The sequence below is a fragment of the Phyllostomus discolor genome, chromosome 12 (assembly GCF_004126475.2).
Source record: "Phyllostomus discolor isolate MPI-MPIP mPhyDis1 chromosome 12, mPhyDis1.pri.v3, whole genome shotgun sequence".
NCBI lineage: Eukaryota > Metazoa > Chordata > Mammalia > Chiroptera > Phyllostomidae > Phyllostomus > Phyllostomus discolor.
In genome coordinates this window covers 28489874-28508580 of record NC_040914.2, presented here as the reverse complement: position 1 = coordinate 28508580, position 18707 = coordinate 28489874, and the positions used below count along the sequence as shown (strand labels likewise).

Here is an 18707-nt window from a genome sequence, read left to right as displayed (position 1 = left end):
TTGACCAAAGACCTAAATACACGGCTAACATTCTAAAACTTGTAGACAAAACAAGAGGAAGCCTTCATGGTCTTTAGTCAGGCAACAGTGCCTCAAATATAACACCAAAAGTGCATGTAGCAACAAAATAAATTGGACTCCATTAATATTCAAAAGGTGACATTTCTAATGATGCTATCTAGGAAGAGAAAAACCACCCACAGAGTGAAAGCAATAGTTGGAAAACACATACCTGATAAAAGACTTAGAGAAAGAATTAACATCAAAAGAATATGTACAGAACTTTCAGAACCGAATGATAATGAAGCAAACAACCCAAGTGAAAAAAAAAGGTAAAAGACTTTAACCAGACATGTTACCAAGAGAATACACTGGTGGCAAATAGGCACCTGAAAAGGTTCTCAGTATCAGATTAAAGGTGGAATGTGGTAAGACTGCACACCAGTGAGAATGGCTACAATGAGAGAGACTGAAGTTGTTCAGTTTTGACAAGCACATGAATCAATGCCATACCTGGTTCGTGGTGGTGGAATTAAAAAATGAGACAGCTGCTTTGGAAAAAAGTTTGGCAGTTTCTGAAAAAGTGAAATGTGCACCTATGTATGACCCAACCATTCTCAACAGCAGGAACATCATGTGTCTACAAAAAAATGACCAGAACTGAAAGCAACTGATGTGTTTATTGTCAAGTGAATGGATAAACACATTGTAGTCTCTCCATGAAGTAGAGTGCTGTTCAACAATAAAAAGAAGTCAGCTCCTGCCCTCACCAGGTTGCTCAGCAGTTCTGAGCATCCAGAGTACTGAGAGACGGTAGGTTAGATCCCACGTTGAAGTCTGTGCAGGAGGCAAGGGATTGATGTTTCTCATTCTCTATCTCACTATCAAATCAATAAGTGTATCTTTGGGTGAGGATTTAAAAATAAAAAAAAAAGAAAGAAAAGAAAAACATAAGGGAACAATAGATACATACAGACCACATGGGTGAACCTCAAAAAGAAAATGATGCTGAGTGTAAGAAGTCAGATAAAAAAAAAAGAGTACACACCATATGATTCCATATGTACAATATCCTAGTTAGGCAAAGTAACCCATAGTGGTGGCTGGGGGACTCAGGGTAGGGGAAAGGAAAGAAAAACATCTTGGCCTAATGGACCTGTCTGCATCATGAAAATTTCCCAGCTGAATACAAATGTCAAAATGCATCAAATTGTTCCCTTTAACTAGGTGCAGTAATTGTAGGTCAGTTAAACCTCCACCAAAGCTGTTAAAGGAATGGGACTGTACACTAATTCTGAAAGTTAGAGGAACAATATTATTCAGGGCCATTTCTCTGTGTCAGTGACTACAAAGTTTGCTCATCTCTGAAGAGAGCCATGATTTCTATTGTATTGCTACATCCTGATTTGTTTGGTCAGTCTTGTAGGTGGGCATCTGGGGCATTTCTCTAGATTTGTCTTCCTTTGAAAAACTCTGCATGCTTAATTAAATGATTTATTTTAGAAATAAAATCATTTGAAATTTGGTTGGTAGCTCCGAACTGTCTCCCAAAATAGCTGTCAATTCAGGATCCTAAAATGAGGACACCTTTCTCTACATTTTTATATTACATGCTTGTCTTACTCTTTTATTTCATGTCTCACCAGAGTATATGCTTCCAGAGGGAGGAAGTAAATGGGGAGGGAGACGGGGAGAAAGAGAGAAAGACTGATCAGTTGCCTTCTGTATGTGCCCTGCCAGGGTTCAAAGGGACAAGCAAGATATGTATCCTGACCGAGAACTGAGTCCCCAGTCTTTGGGTGTATGGGAGGACACTCCAAACAACTCAGCCACAAGTGGCCAGGGCTGGTATCCTTTTTCATGTCTCTGTACCTTATGGTTGGTAATTCTTTGACTAACAGTAATGTTGAAAAATATTTTGTAATGTGTACCTCCATGCATTTCTACATCCGTGAACTGTCTGCTCATCAGCTTGGTACATCTTTCTATTCTTCTTTCAGTTCTTTTCTCATTTAATCCTAGGAGCTCTTTATATATTCATAATCCTGACTGTTATACATGCAGTAAACACTCTTCCCAACTGCATCACCTAATAACTTTATTTTTAGCTTCCAGTAATTTGAACGTCATACATGTAAGATACATCTACCATTTTATTTCTATGTTATCTTGAAGTGCCAGGCAGGTGGTGAGTAACACTGCAAGGCTGTCCCCTTACCCAGGGAGATCAAGTTCCAGTAGACCTCCATCATCACATCCCTGTACAGGTCCTTCTGTGCAGGCTTCAGCTGCTGCCACTCCTCCTGGGTGAAGTCCACAATCACATCCCTGAATGCCACTGACCCCTGTAAGAGGAAGCACACACCACTCACCACAGGACCCTTTTCACAGAGGTTAGGAGACGTGTCCCAAAAGGCAAGGGGATCAGGAAGGCACACAGGATACACCAAACATGGTGTCAATAATGTGCGGAGCTCTGAAGGGCCTGTTCACTCAGTGTTCTTGATGCCTAAGTCACTGGATGGTCCTTGGACGGACAAATAAACTATAGAGGTGTTCGCCAGGAAGACAAACAACCCACTTACACAATGGGTAAAGGATCCATGGGCTTGAACTATGGTGGAGGAAATTGGTGGAGGGAAAAGGGGTACCAGACACAGAGGGTCAAAGGGGTAAATACTGAGAAGACTGTAATAGCATAATCAGTAAAATATACAAAAAAAAAGATAAAGGAAACCCTACTTTAATATTAAAAGAAAAAACAGAAGAGGAAAAAAAAAAAACAAGCACAAGGACTCTGGATGGACACTTCTCCAAAGAGGACATATGGATGGCCAACAGACATATTAAAAATACTCAATATCATGACAGAGCTGCAAACTGAAACTACGATGTGATATCACCTCACACCTGCTACACAGAAACCTCTGTAACTGACCCACAATTTGGTCAATACCATCGTGATAAGTGCCTGAGCAGTGGCAGCTCTAGGGGGTGTCTGGGAGCTGGAAGGTATGGTCTATGGCTGAATTTTTGAGGGGACAATCTGGGTGGGGACAAGTGGGTCAGTACCTGAGGCTTAAATGGTACATAGGAGCACTGAGAATGCAATGCCATGACCCCATGTAAGAAGTGAATGTGGCTCAGTACTTTGTGGATGATGAAAAGATGACACAATGACAATGTTGTCACCACAGCAGTAATGACATCTGTCAATCACTAGGCAATTGCTCTGCACCAGATACTACTCTAAGCCATGTTACAGGTTCAGTTTTGTGTTCCTGTGTTGAAGTGCCTACTCTCAGTACCTTGGGATGGGACCTGATTGGGAACAGGGTCACTGCAGGTGTATTGAGTTAAGATGAGGTCACACTGGAGAAGGGTGGCCCCTAAGGCCATACAACTGATGTCCTTTTAAAAAGGAGAAAGTTGGACAGAGATATGCAAGCAGGTACACACCATGTGAGGATGGGAGTTATCTTGCCACAAGCCAGAGGACCAGAAGCTGAAGGTGACACCTGAACAGACCCTCTACTGGCACCTTCAGAGGAGGTATCACCCTGCTGATGCCTTGGTCTCCAACTTCTGGGCCCCAGAACTGTGAGAATAGAGTCCTTTTGTTCAAGGATCCCAACCTGTGGTGCTTTGATACAGCAGCCCCACATCAAGCTGAGTGACATATATATCTGCCAGACATGGTGTCAATAACTGACTGCCATGGACCACGAATCATGGGTCACCGTCCACAAGTGGAGAACTTACCTGCAAACTACCACCATGTGATGACAGAGCAGTACGAGGCAGTCAGTGTTTAACAGTGTGGGCTCATGAGCCCATGACCAAGTCTAAGCTTTGCCCCACACACTGGCTGTAATGCCTCTGACAACTGTCTTAACCTCTCTGAGCCCCTTTGTTCAATGGACCCCCTAGTAGCAACACCCCCCTCTGTGGCTGTTACGACGTTAAATGAGGTCACATATGTGTGATTCCACAGGGTGGTATGGCTGTAGGAAGTCTCAAAAATGGCAACTAGTGGTCTTATCATCTGATTAATTGGACATTGCATAAACCCCTTATATATGTCCCTTATCATTAATACTTAATTTATATAATTACTTGATTCTTTGCCCCATCCTTCCTTTGCAGCCACATTGGAAAAGTCAGATCGTTCCTTAAATAGTTAAATATACTGATATCAAAGGACTCGTAATTGCTACTCCTGAAGAGAAATGACAGCCTGAAACAAAAAAAAAAAAAACTGTACATGAACGTTTACAGCAAAATTCCTAATAACAACCAAAAAGTGGAAACAACCCAAATGTTACCACCTGATAAATGCATACATACAGGGTCTACCTGTACAATGGAATAGCATACAGCCATGAAAAGGACACCTGCTACAACTTAGAACATCATAAAAAACATGATGCTCAGGGAAAGCAGCCAGATAGAAAAACCACATGTTGTGTGACTCCATTGATAAGAAACATCCAGTCCTGAATGGCTGATTCAGCTCACTGGAGCTTTGTCGGTAAAAACAAAGGTTGAGGGTACAGTCCCTGATTGGGGCACATATGGGAGGCAATCGATCGATGTTTCTTTCACATATGGATGCTTCTCCCCTTCATTTCTCCCTCCATTACCTTCTCCATAAAAATAAATAAAATCTTAATAGAATAAAAACCTAGAAATACTAGGATTCCTGAGGATCAGCAAAGTACAGTATAGGATAATTTGTCTGCCTTCATAAATGGTGAATAAATATTTTCTTCCTTTTAAAAAAAGATTTTATTTATTTATTTTTAGAGAAAGGGAAAGGAGAGAGAAAGAGAGGGATAGAAACATCAATGTGTGGTTGCCTCTCGAGTGCTTCCTACTGGAGACTTGGCCCACAACCCAGGCATGTGCCCTGACTAGAAATTGAACTTGGGGCCCTTAGGTTTGCAGGCTGGCACTCAATCCACAGAACCACAACAGCCAGGGCCGAATAACTATTTTTTACAAAACAAGCCTCACTAATACCACCAACAATGCTACACAGAAATACATCACGTGACATCAGTTGTCACCACAAGCATAGTGCATACCACTTGTAATTTTCATTCAATGAGCAGAATAAGCACCGAACAATGGCCAATGGGAAACATTAGCAGCCCCTGCTGCATGGTAGTGGGAGAATAAACTGTCCCAACCTGTAAATATGAAGACTCTTTCAGGCTTTAAAAATACCCTCTTCAAGGTGCTCGGCAAGGATACACCCATAATGAAAACATAAAGCCCTGGCTGGTGTGTCTTTGCAGATTGAGCACCGGCCTGTGAAACAAAGGTATCCTGTTCGATCCCCAGTCAGGATACATGTCTGGATTGTGAGCCGGGTCCTAATTGGGGTATGCAAGAGGCAATCCATTGATGTTTGTAGCCTACTACAATGTTTCTCTCCCTTTAGTTCTCCCTCCCTTATACTCTCACTAAAAAATAAATAAAATCCTTACGTAGTTGCTTCACCATCCATAATTTTTAAAAAAAGAAAGAGAAGAAAAATCATTCAAAATTTGGGACAAAGATTATTGCCCACTCCTGGCCGATGGCTCAGTTCGAGGAGCATTGTGCCATACATCAAAAGGTAACGGGTATGACCCAGGGTGCGGTTGCATGCTGGAGGCAACGGATGGATGTTTCTCTCTCACATCTGTATTTCTCTCTCTCTTTCTACCCCTCTTTTTTACCCCTAAAACTCAAAGAAAATATCCTTTAATAAACATAAAAGATTCATGCCTAGATATATATGTGTGTATAAAAATAAAAAAATATATGCATATTTATAATTTACTGATTTGAGAGACAGAGAGAGAAAGAGATATTGTTCCACTTATTGATGAATTCATCTAGTGCTTCTCCTTTGTGCTGTGATTAGGGATCGAACCCACACCCTTGGCATATCAAGATGGTTCTGTAACTAACGGAGCTATATATGTATATATTTTTTTGTAAAGTATTTTTTCCATAGAAGGAAATTTAGAGAAAAATACCACAAATAGCCACTCACTAAAATGTCATAAAACATCACGATGACAGCCGGGGACACTCACAGGTCCTTCACCAGAGGTGTCCTTCTCCCATCCTCCTCTAGTCCCCTGGGCATTTAGTGCTCCCTGTCTACTTGTGAAGTTCCCTCACAAGTTCCCTCCTCCTACTTCTGAAGTTCCCTCCTCTAGCACATCCTACGAAGGACCTCTGTAACACTCATTCAATATGTTTAAGCTGCAACTTCTCAGGTGCCCAGTGGTGTTTCCTGAGAGCTGTCAGGGTAGGACAGATCACTCCTGAGTCATCCTGACACAGTGGTTGATAAACTGTCAGGACAGTACTCTCCCAACTCAGGGTAGACAGGACCCTAGGAGACAAGGAGCGGGGCCTGGGGCCTGAAGGGGAGTGGGCCAGCCATGGGTCATTCCTCCCACAAAGCCTGACCCTAAGGAGGGAGGAGCCAGAGGGTGACAAGACTCACCAGGGCTTTCTTGTGTTGCAGCTGGGTGGCCATCCTTCCACTGACCATGATGACCCAGGCATGGGCATGCTGTACACAGAGAAAGAAAAAGGCACAGTGAGAAATCAGGTGAAGGGGTGACCACAATGCAGACATGACACACCCAGCCACTACAAGACCAGCAAACAAGGACAGGCACACATGTTAATAGTGAATGCACGCAGGGGGCCTATGGCATCTTATATCCTGGACTAACATCCCTGATTTAATCCTCCTGACATCCTGCAATGTGGGAGTACTTTCTAGGAACCCCATTTCACAGATGAGGAAACTGCAGCCCAGAAAGATAAGCCATATGCCCAAGAAGGTAAGGGTGGTATTAAGGTTAGGCTGAGTACATTAGGGTCCATGTGATTGGTGCACACATCACAATACACTGTCACTCCTCCAACACACACACGCTTGTGCACACAGCCAGTCCAATCGTCTCAAGGAAGAAACGGGATCCTATGCCCCCTCCTCCCTGGCTCTGACTTACTTAGGAGGCAGAGTGGGCCCAGGTCAGCTGACACCAGTAGACACTCATGAAAATATTATCATTTATTTTGGTATTATAAGAGAAAACACAAATCTAATCCAGACTTGACTGTTTATGTCCTTACAGCAATGCAAACACTACTCCAATTTTACTTTATTTAAAAGGAGGCCAGGAAGGCACAGAGGCCCTGAAAATAGCTATGCAGCAGTCTGGTGACCACTGAACCTAGAGTGACTATAGATATGTGACTGCAGAGCCAGGGGTGGCAGCTGCTCCAGCTCCTCCTCTTCTGTCCTAGCTTTCTGACATTTCCTGCCATACATTGTTTCTAAGGGGAAATAAGAATTTCCCAGTGTGGGGTGTTTAGGGTGGTGGCTCTGGTACCTGGATGCCTAGGTGTGGAGTTGGGTGATTCACTTACAGTCTCTGAGCCTCAGTTTCCCCATCTGCAAAATGGGGATGGTCAGGGTCCCTACATAGAGTCACTGGGAGGCCTGTATAATGCCCAGAATGATACCCTGAGCACCCAACAAACTCCCTGAACAATCCACTATAGTCAGCATGTGGTGGGTCTCTGAGCCTCTTTCTTGACCTCACACGTGGCTACCACACACGTTCTGTCCTCCCAGGGCTAGGGTAAGCACTGAGGGGAGGAAGCAGATGGGCTTGGGCTCCCCCAGGGAGGAAGCTCTGCCAGTCCCGCCTGTCCAGCAGGGCCGTCTTCTCCACGGTCTAGATAGGGCACCCATGACGTGCACACACACACATCAGCCATGCCCAGAAACAGCGGCCCAGGTGCACACAGACGTGGGGAAGGCTCGGACAGAACAGGCGCACCCCCACACGCACAGACACTCACATCAGAAATACAGGCAGGCTCAGAGGAAGAGACCAGACCTAGGTGGACACCCGGATGGAGCCCTCATGGGGAGACACCGCCTACGGAAACACAGGCGGACATGCACACGGATGTGGACACTGAAGGCACTGCAGAAGCCAAGACAGGCAGCCCCCCCCCCCCCCCCACACACACACGAGCAAAGGCGAAAAACTGCAGCGTCCCGGACACACGCGGTATTACACAAAGAGACACAAAGAGACCTCCCGGGAGTCTCACTTCAACACACGTTCACACACACAGCCACAGGCATCACCTTCAACCCCACGACCCCGCCCTGGTCCCCACCCAGTGGCCTCACACCTTAGCCTAGTCCCCACAAAGCCACGCAACTGCCTCACGAATTTGAGCAGCGTCAATTAGGACCCACCGTTATCACTGCGCCTGAGCAGAACGGCCTACTACACTTCCCAGAACCCCGCGCGTGGACTTCGCGTCATCTGGCTCTCTCAGAGCGGCTGAGCTGACTGACCCGAGCCTAAGGGGCGGTCCAGAGGCTTCTTGTCCCAGAAGCCCCTGCGGCACAAGGGCAAGAAGGTGGGGTTCGCTAGAGATCCGTGGGGTCAGAGACAATAAACCCCAGGGGATTGGGGAGTGGAAGAAGAGGTATGGAGCAGGACGAGTCCAGGGAGGAACAGGGTGTGGAGAGGGTGGGTGGGACGAAAGCGAGACAGCGGTGCGTTGTGGTACACCGGAGGAACAGGGAACTCAGCCTTCTGGAGGGGAAGAAATTGAGGCGTGGGTGAAAGTAGTAAAGGACGCTGTAGCCCCTCTACAGACCTTCATCGTCCAACGAGGGGTACTGATAGTCATGATGATTTGCAGAAAATTTGTAGCCCTGGCTGGTGTACAGACTGGTGTATAGACTACTAGCCTGCGAACTGAAGGGTCACTGGTTCCATTCCCAGTCACCACACATCTCCAGCTTGCGGGCTAGCTTCCAGGTGGGGGTGGTGCGTGAAAGGCAACTACACATTGGTGTTTCTCTCCCCCTCTTCTTCCCTTCCCCTCTTTCTAAACCAGTTTCAGGTATACGAACGCCTGATAAACTTATCCCACTCATTAAATGATTCATTGTTTTTTTCCTGTAGGCACCTGACCAGTGATTAAACTGCAACCTTGCCTTACGCGAGCAATGCTTCACTAACTGAACCACCAGCAGGGACCCAATTTCAGGCCAGGTGGGTAAACACACTGTGCTGTCTGTCCCACTGGAACACTTCAGTAAATCAGCAACTATACAGAAGTGGGAGACTGTCTAAGTATTGATCACCACCCAGTTGTACCCTTTTGGAGACGACCAGGTGGGCGCTAGGCCACAGGGCCCAGTCAGCAGCCATTTACCCATGTTCACAGAATCATCTCAAATAACAACCTGTACAAAATAGTTAATAGCTACCCATGTATTAATAAATGCTTTACATATTGCTTTATTGTTCAGAGTACCATTCTTGTTTGCTATTTATTATTGGTAATAGATCGCTATCAACATCAATAATGAAACATTAAGTACACCATGACCTAGGCTGTGGGTGAGGCACAGACAAGGTAATGCCCCTGCCTGACTGAAGGCACTTTACTTTCATAGGAATTCTGGTTGCACAGGGCGGGTCAAGACACTGTATCATGTGAGAGAGGATTTTTCTCCTGTAACAAATAGCCCTGCAGGGAGGGGACCAAAAGGGTGGGTTTCAGCAGAACAGCCACCTTCCCCATCTCTGCTACTGAAGGTCTGGGCCCTGCCACCTGGTCTGACCATTCCCAAGCCAAGAATGCCAGACTGGGAGGGGCAGATGGCTTCATACCTTGGGCAGGCTTGCTGGGTTCCTGGGGTTCCTGGCGGGTATTTGGATCCCCTCCCCCTAAGTGTTCACACTTATTTTGGCAGGACAACTTGTACATGTACCTATTGCACCTTATGACTGTTTAAAATGACGTTGGTCTCCATTAATGTAAACTTCTATTTTAAAAAAAATTAACAGACCCTTAAGAGAAACTATGCCTTCTGATGCAATTATTGTTCATTCAGCTGCCAAGAAAAATGTTTCTTCCCCTCATACAAAACTTGGCACGTTCTACTGTTGCAGGGAAACTGGGGGCTGGGTGTGGGGTAAATGAGGACACGCACAGATGTGACAACTTGACCTCTAGACAAGATCCAGGCATTTGTCACAAAGTAACAATGCCCCGATGGACCCACCTCCACGCCTTCCTTTCTCTTTCCTCACCTCCGTTTTACTCTACAGGAGATGAAGACCAGAGACACAGTGCCACTGGCCACCCTCCCAGATACTGTACCTGCAGGGGGGCTTGCTTTGCACCAGGTCCTACAGCTGCTGGGGAAGCAAATGTTGAGAATTCTGTAGCCTGTCCTCACCACCCATATTCCTAAGACAAGTCTGGTCAGGATTTCTCTTGCATCCCACCCGTGGGCTCCAGTATCAAGTCTGGTGCTGGCCCATGGGCTCAGGATCTACCAGTTGGGTATGGATTCTAAGATCCCCCAGTTCCCTGCTATGTGTCATGTGAGGTAGAAATTCCTGCTGAACGTTTTCCTGCACTTGCCACACTGATACGGCTTGTCTCCCACAAGATCCTCCTGTGCATGTGGAGGAGGTTCCTGATGAAAGCTTTCCTGCACTGACTGCACTTACAAAACTTCTCCACAGCGGGACTGGTCAGGATATTCTGCAGGGAGGAGTGTGTCTTAAAGTCCTTCTCTCAGATGGAGCAATGGCAGCGCTACTACCCAGGGCTGGTGCCTGTGCTGCCTGAAAGGAGTTTCTGTGAACTGTCTTGTCACACCCCCCTCACGTGCATGTCTTCTTGCTATGCGTCCTTTTATGCACAATCAGGTTTGATTTTTGGCTGAAGGCCTTGCCGCAGACATCGCACGTGTACGGCTTCTCCCCACTGTGCGTCCTCTGATGCACATAGAGGCTCCATTTCTGGCTGAAGGCTTTGCTGCAGTCCCCACAGGAGTATGGCTTCTGCCCAGTGTGTGTCATCTCATGCAGGATGAGGTACCTTCTCCGACTGAAAGCCTTGCCACAGTCACTGCATGTGTAAGGCTTCTCCCCAGTATGGATCCTCTGATGCACCATGAGGCTGCCATTCGCAGTGAAGGCCTTGCCACAGTCTCCGCACACATATGGCTTCTTCCCAGTGTGTGTACCCTCATGCAGTAGGAGGTACTTTTTCTTCCTAAAACCCTTGCCACAATCCCCACACACATATGGCTTCTCTCTGGTGTGTGTCCTTTGATGGGCATACTGAGTCGATTTCCTGCTGAAGACTTTGCCGCAGTCCCCGCACACATATGGCTTCTCTCCAGTGTGCAACCTCTGATGCTCGATGAGGTGCCTATTCTCTCTGAAGGCCTTACCGCAGACCCTGCACACATAAGGCTTCTCCCCAGTGTGCGTCCTTTGATGCACACATAGGTTTGATTTCTGTGTGAAGGCCTTACCACAGTCCCCACATGAGTATGGCTTCTCCCCAGTGTGCATCTGCTGATGCAAATTGAGGCTTGATTTCTTACTGAATGCCTTTCCACAGTCCACACACACATATGGCTTCTCCCCAGTGTGTGTCTTCTCATGCTGGACAAGGTACTTTCTCTTCCTGAAGGCCTTGCCACAATCCCCGCACGTGTACTGCATCTCCCCAGAGTGCATGCTCAGATGCTTGATGAAGTGACTATTCCATCTGAATGCCTTGCCGCACTCCCTGCACACATATGGCTTCTCCCTGGTGTGGGTCCTCTGGTGTAGGATGAGGTTATCCTCCTGGCTGAAGGACTTGCTGCACACCCCACACATATATGGCTTCTCCCCAGTGTGGATTTGTTGGTGTTTCCCCAGGGATGAACTATAGCTGAAACCCTTGTCACAGTGTCCCCACTTGTATGTCTTCTCTGCACAAAGTTGGGAGGGAGGACTGCAGCGAGACGTACCTGAGTTTTTCCCACACATGGTAAAACAGTGTGCCCCTGCTCGTCTTGGTGAGGCTGGCATGGGGCTCTGGTGGATGAATGCATTAAATTCACAACATTCAGTGGCTAACACTTGGGACATGTCCAAATGCTCCATACAGATCCCTGTGCTCCTGTGTTGATGCCCCACCCTGTACCCCTGTATCCCTGCTTTTTCACAGGCATAATCCTGGGCTCCATTCCTCATAAGTTCTTCCGCCACCACAATGGATGTTCTGTCTTCCCAAGAGTCCTTCTCTGGGTCTGGTTCATTCATGTCCCCTTCAGTCTCCAAGTCTGAGGGGAGGGGAAAGAGATGACAACACACATGTAGTTAACAACACTGGAAGGGAGGATGTCCCCAAGATACCACAACATGCAGCTTCAGAGTAGGGGACAGCCTGTCATGGGCACAGAGGGAGAAGAAAAGCTGTGATCTGAGATAGTGAGTTGTCGGGAGGTGAGCAGAGAGAGAGAGAGGCCTGATTGGGAGTGGGTGCAAAGGCAGCCAGCACAGATGAGTGCTGGGAGGAAACCCTGAAGAGACAGAAGAAGAAAACAGGCCTGGAGGAGCACATCGAATAATCCCACACCCCCATGGAGGGTTCACTGCACCTGGCTCCTTTCTTCCAGGCTTTGTCCTGCACGTCCTCAGAGAGCTGTACTTCTCAAAATATTGCCTATTATTACTAAAGATAAAGTAAGCTGATTCCCTGTGCCTGTAGTGCTTGTGCTCTGCCTCCCCACGTGCCACTGGAGCTCCCAAATTCCTACACTGCCCAGGAGTGGCCTTGCCCTTGGGCTGGCTCCTCACACCTCCCCTCAGCACACTAATTCCTCCCTGGTGACCAAGCGCTTCAAGCATGTTGTGCCTTGTCCCATGGGATCCTCTATTTCTGTTTAAAGCCTAGGGGGCTGCCCTAAGTCCAGACTCTGCACATGCCCTTTAATGTTCATCCGAACACTTAGAAACTGTGAGATCTTACACAAAAATCACATTAAAAAGGGGAAGATGCTGCTATATGTAGCCCTCCTATGGCGGCAACAAGGAACGCAGGAGTGGTAAGCAGCTGCCTCCCTACCCCATTGAAGACATCACTGGATACATACATGCAGAGACTGATACCCATCCCTTGAGTCTACAACTGGAACCAATCCTAATATTCATTATCAAGTGAAGTATGCCAAAAGTAGAATATTATTCAGCAATAAAAAGAAGTCAGCTATTGCACTGGATGCCTAGCTCCATGGTTAGAGCCCTGTGGACTACACAAAGACTGCAGATTGGATCCACTGATTGATGTTTCTAACACATTCTCATCTCTCTCTCAAAACAATAAAGAAGGAAAAAAATGAAGGAACCATTCAAATATATGGTAGGTGTGAGTAAACCTCAACTAAATGATGAGAAGGGTAAGAAAGTAAGATAAAAAAATAAATGTATGTGCCATATGATTCCGTATATAAAATTTTACAATAGACCCTGGCTAGTGTGGTTCAGTGGATTGAATGCTGGCCTGCGAACCGAAGGGTCGCTAGTTCAATTCCCAGTCAGGGCACATGCCTGGGTTGTAGGCTGGGTCCCCAGTAGTGGATGGCCAAGAAGCAACCACACATTCATGTTTCACTCCCTCTCTTCCCCTCTCTCTAAAGTAAATAAAAAGAAGAAAAAAATTTCTAGAAAAAGCAAACTAAACCCAATGGTTGCTGGAGTTTGGACAGTGGGCAAAATTAAAGAAAACTGTATGAGCTAATGGACATATGTGCATCATGACGATGATTTCTCAGATGGATACGAATGTCAAAATGGGTCAAATCATAAGATTTACCCAAAAAACCCCTTAAAAAAAAAAAAAAAAAGATTTACCTATATGCAGTTAATTGCAGATCAGGTAAACCACCAGAAAAGCTGGTAAAGAAATGGGAATATACACTAATTATGAAAGTAAGTGTTTTTACTGAACCATAGTATTAGGGACATCTCTGTGTGTCCGTGAGTACTAAGAGTAGTCATCTTTGAAGCCCTGGCTAGCATAGCTCAGAGGATTGAGCACAGGCTGCGAACCACAGCATTGCAGGTTCGATTCCCAGTCAGGGCACATGCCTAGGTTGCAGGCCACGGACCCCAGCAACTGCATATTGATGTTTCTCTCTCCCTCCCTCCCTTCCCTCTCTAAAAATAAATAAATAAGATCTTTAAAAGAAAATAAAATGTATTAAATAAAAAGAAAAGAGTACTCATCTTTGAAGACCTTTGTCATTCCCAACATTATCGTACCCCTTCATTTGTTCAACAGTCTTATATGTGGGCATCTAGGGCATTTCTCTGGAATTTTCTTCCTATAAAATCTTGGCACACTTACAGGAGATTTTTTTTAAGGAAATATTCCACCAATGGAATTGTTTGAATTTGGTTCAGAACAAACTGTCTTTCCAAAGAGCTGTCCCAACATCATGCATCTAAATAAGCAGTCCCTTTCTCTGTACCCTCATAATACAGGAAGATATTACTTCTTTTTTTATACCATAGCTCAGGACAGTCTTACACAGGGAAGAAGGGGGTGGGGAGGGACAAGGGAAAGAGTGAAAGAGAAAGAGAGAAACATTCATCAGGGCGAGAAATGTCGATTGGTTTTCCTCCTGGATATGTGCCATCGGGGATAAAATTCATAACCCAGGTATGTATCCTGACACGGAATTGAACCCGCATCCTTCTGGGTTGGGAAATGCTCCAAACAACTGAGCCACACCTGGGCAGGGTCACTATTTTTTTCATACCAGTGTACCTCATAGGTAAAAATGATATTTCTGTAAGTCAATTGGTACTTCTTTGACGATGAGTACAGTTCAAAAATCTCTGTAAAGTGTAACTCCATGCATTTGTATATCTGAGAACTGAATGCTGATAAGCCAGGTCCATCTCTCTATCATTCATTTGGTGCTCTTCTCATTTATGCGTAGCAGTTCTATATATACTTATAACTCTCTGGCTGTTATATATGCGCTAAGTACCCTTTCCCACTTCCTCATCTATCAACTTTATTTTTATCTTCCAGTAATCTGAATGTCCTATGTGTCGGATCTGTCCACCTTTTCTATTTCTACATCATCCTGAAGTGACAGGCACATGGTGAGTAACACAGGGAAGCTGTCCCCTTACCCAGAGAGACCAGGTTCCAGTAGGTCTCCATCATCACATCCCTGTACAGGTCCTTCTGTGCAGGCTTCAGCTGCTGCCACTCCTCCTGGGTGAAGTCCACAATCACATCCCTGAACGCCACTGACCCCTGTAAGAGGAAGTGCACACCACTCATCACACTCAGGAGATGCAGCCAGGTGGGCTGGGAGGATCAAGAAGGCACAGAGGATGTTCCTGATGTGGGGTCGAGAAGGTGTGGAGCTCTGAAGGCCCTAAGGACTCAGTGTCCTTGGTGCCTAGTACACTAGGTGGACCATAAACAGACAAATAAACTATGGCTCTGTTCACAGGAAGGCAAACAACACAGTTCAAAAATGGGGACAAAAAACATGAACAGACACATCACCAAACAGGACATACAGATGGCCAATATATATAAGAAAAAATGCTCAATGTCATTCATCAGAGAGCTGCAAACTAAAACCACAATGACAATGACCTCACACAGTGAGAAGGAAATCCCCTCTATGGAACCTCAACTGTCAATAACAACATAACAGGGGCCTGAGCAGTAGCAGCTCTCAGGGGTGTTTTGGAAATCAGAAGGGGTGCTCTCAGGTTAGGTTCATGGAGGAAGACTCTGGGTGGATCTGGTGGTCAAGACCTGAGGCTTAAACAACACACTGGAGCACTGAGGACGCCGATGCCAAAATATCCAAACAACAAAGTTACTAGTGAAAATTAAAAATGTGTCTTTTACTTTACAGAAAATATATAACAGACTTATTCGCCAACCCAGTAACTATAATCTACTGAAATTACCATCGAGGTCACAAACTCATCCACCACGTCTAACAGTTCCCTCCTGCCCCCCTTTATTATTGCACTTATTTCAATTTAATTTTTTAAATAGAACTCCTTATGAAAGTCTTCCCTTAGTCTCCCTGCCTGAATGGACTCACTCAATGAATTTTTTACTGAGCAGCCTCCAGGCACTGAGCCCAGATGGGAGAGACTGAAAGCCTGAGTCTGTCCTGGGCATCTGGGTGCCCACACTCTACAGTAAACATGTGGGAAGTGAGTCCTGGCTGGTGTGGCTCAGTGGACTGTGTCAGACTGTGAAACAAAGGGTCACTGGTTCGTTTCCCAGTCAGGGCTAATGCCTAGGTTGTGGGCCAGATCCCCAGTTGGGGGTGCCTGAGAGGCAACCACAGATTGACATTTCTTTCCCTCTCTTTCTCCCTCCCTTCCCCTCTCTCTAAAAACAAATAAATAAAATCTTTAAAAAAAAAAGTGTGGGAGGTGAGACACAGGGCCTCTCTTCCAAAGAGTTGGGAGATTCCCCTGAAATGGGAATTGAACTAAAGCCCTCTGAGCGCTCTCTGGGTACATGGCTGAGGCCGCTCATTCCAGGACTCCATCTGTTTTGGAATCCTCTGTAATGGCAGAAACCACTTTGCCACAAGAAAAACCTCACCCAGTTCCAATGAGCTGAAATCAGGCTCCATTTTGTTTCTAATCCTCAGTCAAGGATATATATATATATTGATTTTATTTATTTTTCTTTTTTTAATGTACTTTATTGATTATGCTATTATAGTTTTCCCACCTTCCTGCTTTTATTCCCCTCCACCCTGCAAACCCCCTCCCACCTGCATTCCCTCCTTTTAGTTCATGTCCATGGGTCGTACATACAAGGTCTTTAGCTTCCACATTTCCTATACTATTCTTAACCTCCTCCTATCTTCTACCTACCATTTAGGCTACTTATTCTCTGTACCTTTTCCCCTTCTCTCCCTCTCCTACTCCTCCACTGATGACCTTCCATGTGATCTTCATTTCAGTGATTCTGTTCCTGTTCTGCTTGTTTGCTTAGTTTGTTTTTGTTTGTTTCTTTTTTATGTTTGGTTGTTAACAGCTGTGAGTTTGTTGTCATTTTACTGTTCATATTTTGATCTTCTTTTTTCTACATAAGTCCCTTTAACATTTCATATAATAAGGGCTGGGTGATGATGAACTCCCTCAACTTAACCATATCTGAGAAGCACTTTATCTAGTCTTCTATTATAAATGACAGCTTTGCTGGATAGAGTAATCTTGGATGTAGGTCCTTGCCTTTCATGACTTCAAATACTTGTTTCCAGCCCCTTCTTGTCTACAAGGTTTCTTTTGAGATCAGCTGATTGTCTTATGGGAACTCCTTTCTAGGTAACTGTCTCCTGTTCTCTTGCTGCTTTTAAGATTCCTTATGTTTAATCTAGGCTAATGTAATTATGATGTGTCTTGGTGTGTTCCTCCTTGGGTCCAGCTTCTTCCGGACTCTCTAAGCTTCCTGGACTTCCTAGAAGTATACTTCATTTTCCAGATTGGAGAAGTTCTCCTACATTATTTTTTCAAGTAAGTTTTCAATTTATTGGTCTTCCTCTTCTCTTCTGGCACCCCTCTGATTCGGATGTTGGAACGTTTAAAGATGTCCTGGAGGTTCCTAAGCCTCTCCTCATTTTTTGAATTCTCATTTCTTCATTCTGTTCTGGTTGAATGTTTCTTTCTTCCTTCTGCTCTAAACCGTTGATCTGAGTCCTGGTTTCCTCTCCATCACTGTTGGTTCCCTGTAGATTTTATTTCACATAATGGAATCTTCATCGCTGCCTGGGTCTTTTTTATGCTATTGAAGTACCCAGTGAGTTCCTGGAGCATCCTGATAACCAGAATTTGAATTGTGCATCTGATAGGATGGTTATCTCTTCGTTGCTTAGTTGTATTTTTTCTGCAGCTTTGAACTGTTCTTTCACTTCGGCCATTTTTTTAATGTTTTGTCTTGGCGCACCTGTTAGGTAGTAGGGGGTCAAGCCTTAGGTGTTCATCAGGGTGTGGAAACCCACATAGCTGGGTTGTGACACTGTCTGTGGGGGAGAGGTCCAAGAGGGAACAGTGCCACTTGCTCCACTCTCTACCACTTTCTAGTCACTTCCCTGGCTACCCACAATCAAACTGGGCCCTTCTGGCGCCGATTCCCAGGTGGGTCGTTTGTGTAGGTTCTAGGACCCTGTGGGTCTCTCCCACGAGCTCGCCTATGAGGCTGGGAGTTTCTCCCACTGCCACCCAACCCCCACAGGTGTTTTCAATCAGAGGTTATTTCCCTGTGAGGGAACCCTGGTTGTGTGGTCTATCTCACTCTCCAGTTGTTCCTCCTGGTTTATCTGCAGATGAATGTAGGACTGCCCAGTCTGCAAGCCACCATCTCACCTGGTTCGCCAGCCACCCCCTTGCCTGCCCCAGTCCTCGAGCTCCTGCCTTGTGGTGAGTCCTCTTCACCCAGCTGTCTGTCTCAGCCTCTCCTACCGGTCTGGGTAAATGTTTCTCCTTTAATTCCTTGGTTGTTGTACCTCCATACAGGCCGATTTTCTGTAAGTTCTGGTTGTTTTTTGTTTTAAGTTTGTTGTTGTCCTTCTTTTGGTTGTGTGAGAAGCCATAGTATGTCTACCTACACCTCCATCTTGGCCAGAAGTCTACATATTGATTTTAGAGGGAATGGAAGGCAAAGTCAGAGAGAGAGACAGAGACACCGATATGTTCCCATCATGCATGTGCCCTGACCAGGGATCAAATAATCCACAATGTTTTGGTATTTGAGATGATGCCATAACCAATTGGGACACCCAGCCAGGGCAG

The 18707-nt window shown here is 45.6% G+C and overlaps 4 protein-coding genes across 4 annotated transcripts in view; all 4 read right to left on the bottom strand.

Annotated features, from left to right (window-relative positions):
- The window catches only part of LOC114510883 (zinc finger protein 420-like), a 297564-nt gene that overhangs the window by 132622 nt on the left and 146235 nt on the right, over positions 1-18707 (bottom strand). The gene's annotated exons all lie outside the window — the stretch shown is intronic.
- The window catches only part of LOC118497792 (zinc finger protein OZF-like), a 169689-nt gene that overhangs the window by 4761 nt on the left and 146221 nt on the right, over positions 1-18707 (bottom strand). The gene's annotated exons all lie outside the window — the stretch shown is intronic.
- The window catches only part of LOC114510879 (zinc finger protein 585A-like), a 90319-nt gene that overhangs the window by 54627 nt on the left and 16985 nt on the right, over positions 1-18707 (bottom strand). Inside the window, exon 3 of the mRNA XM_036012754.1 lies at positions 6509-6577. Coding sequence (XP_035868647.1) covers positions 6509-6577 — 69 coding nt within the window. The remainder of the gene's footprint in view (positions 1-6508; positions 6578-18707) is intronic.
- Positions 1-18707, bottom strand: part of LOC114510882 (zinc finger protein OZF-like) — a 46061-nt gene that overhangs the window by 21965 nt on the left and 5389 nt on the right. Inside the window, exons 3-4 of the mRNA XM_028529385.2 lie at positions 15057-15183; positions 9893-12193 (exon numbers count right to left, since the gene is read on the bottom strand). Coding sequence (XP_028385186.1) covers positions 10734-12193; positions 15057-15183 — 1587 coding nt within the window. The 3' untranslated portion in view covers positions 9893-10733. Of the gene's footprint in view, positions 12194-15056; positions 15184-18707 lie in introns of the transcript that reaches the window.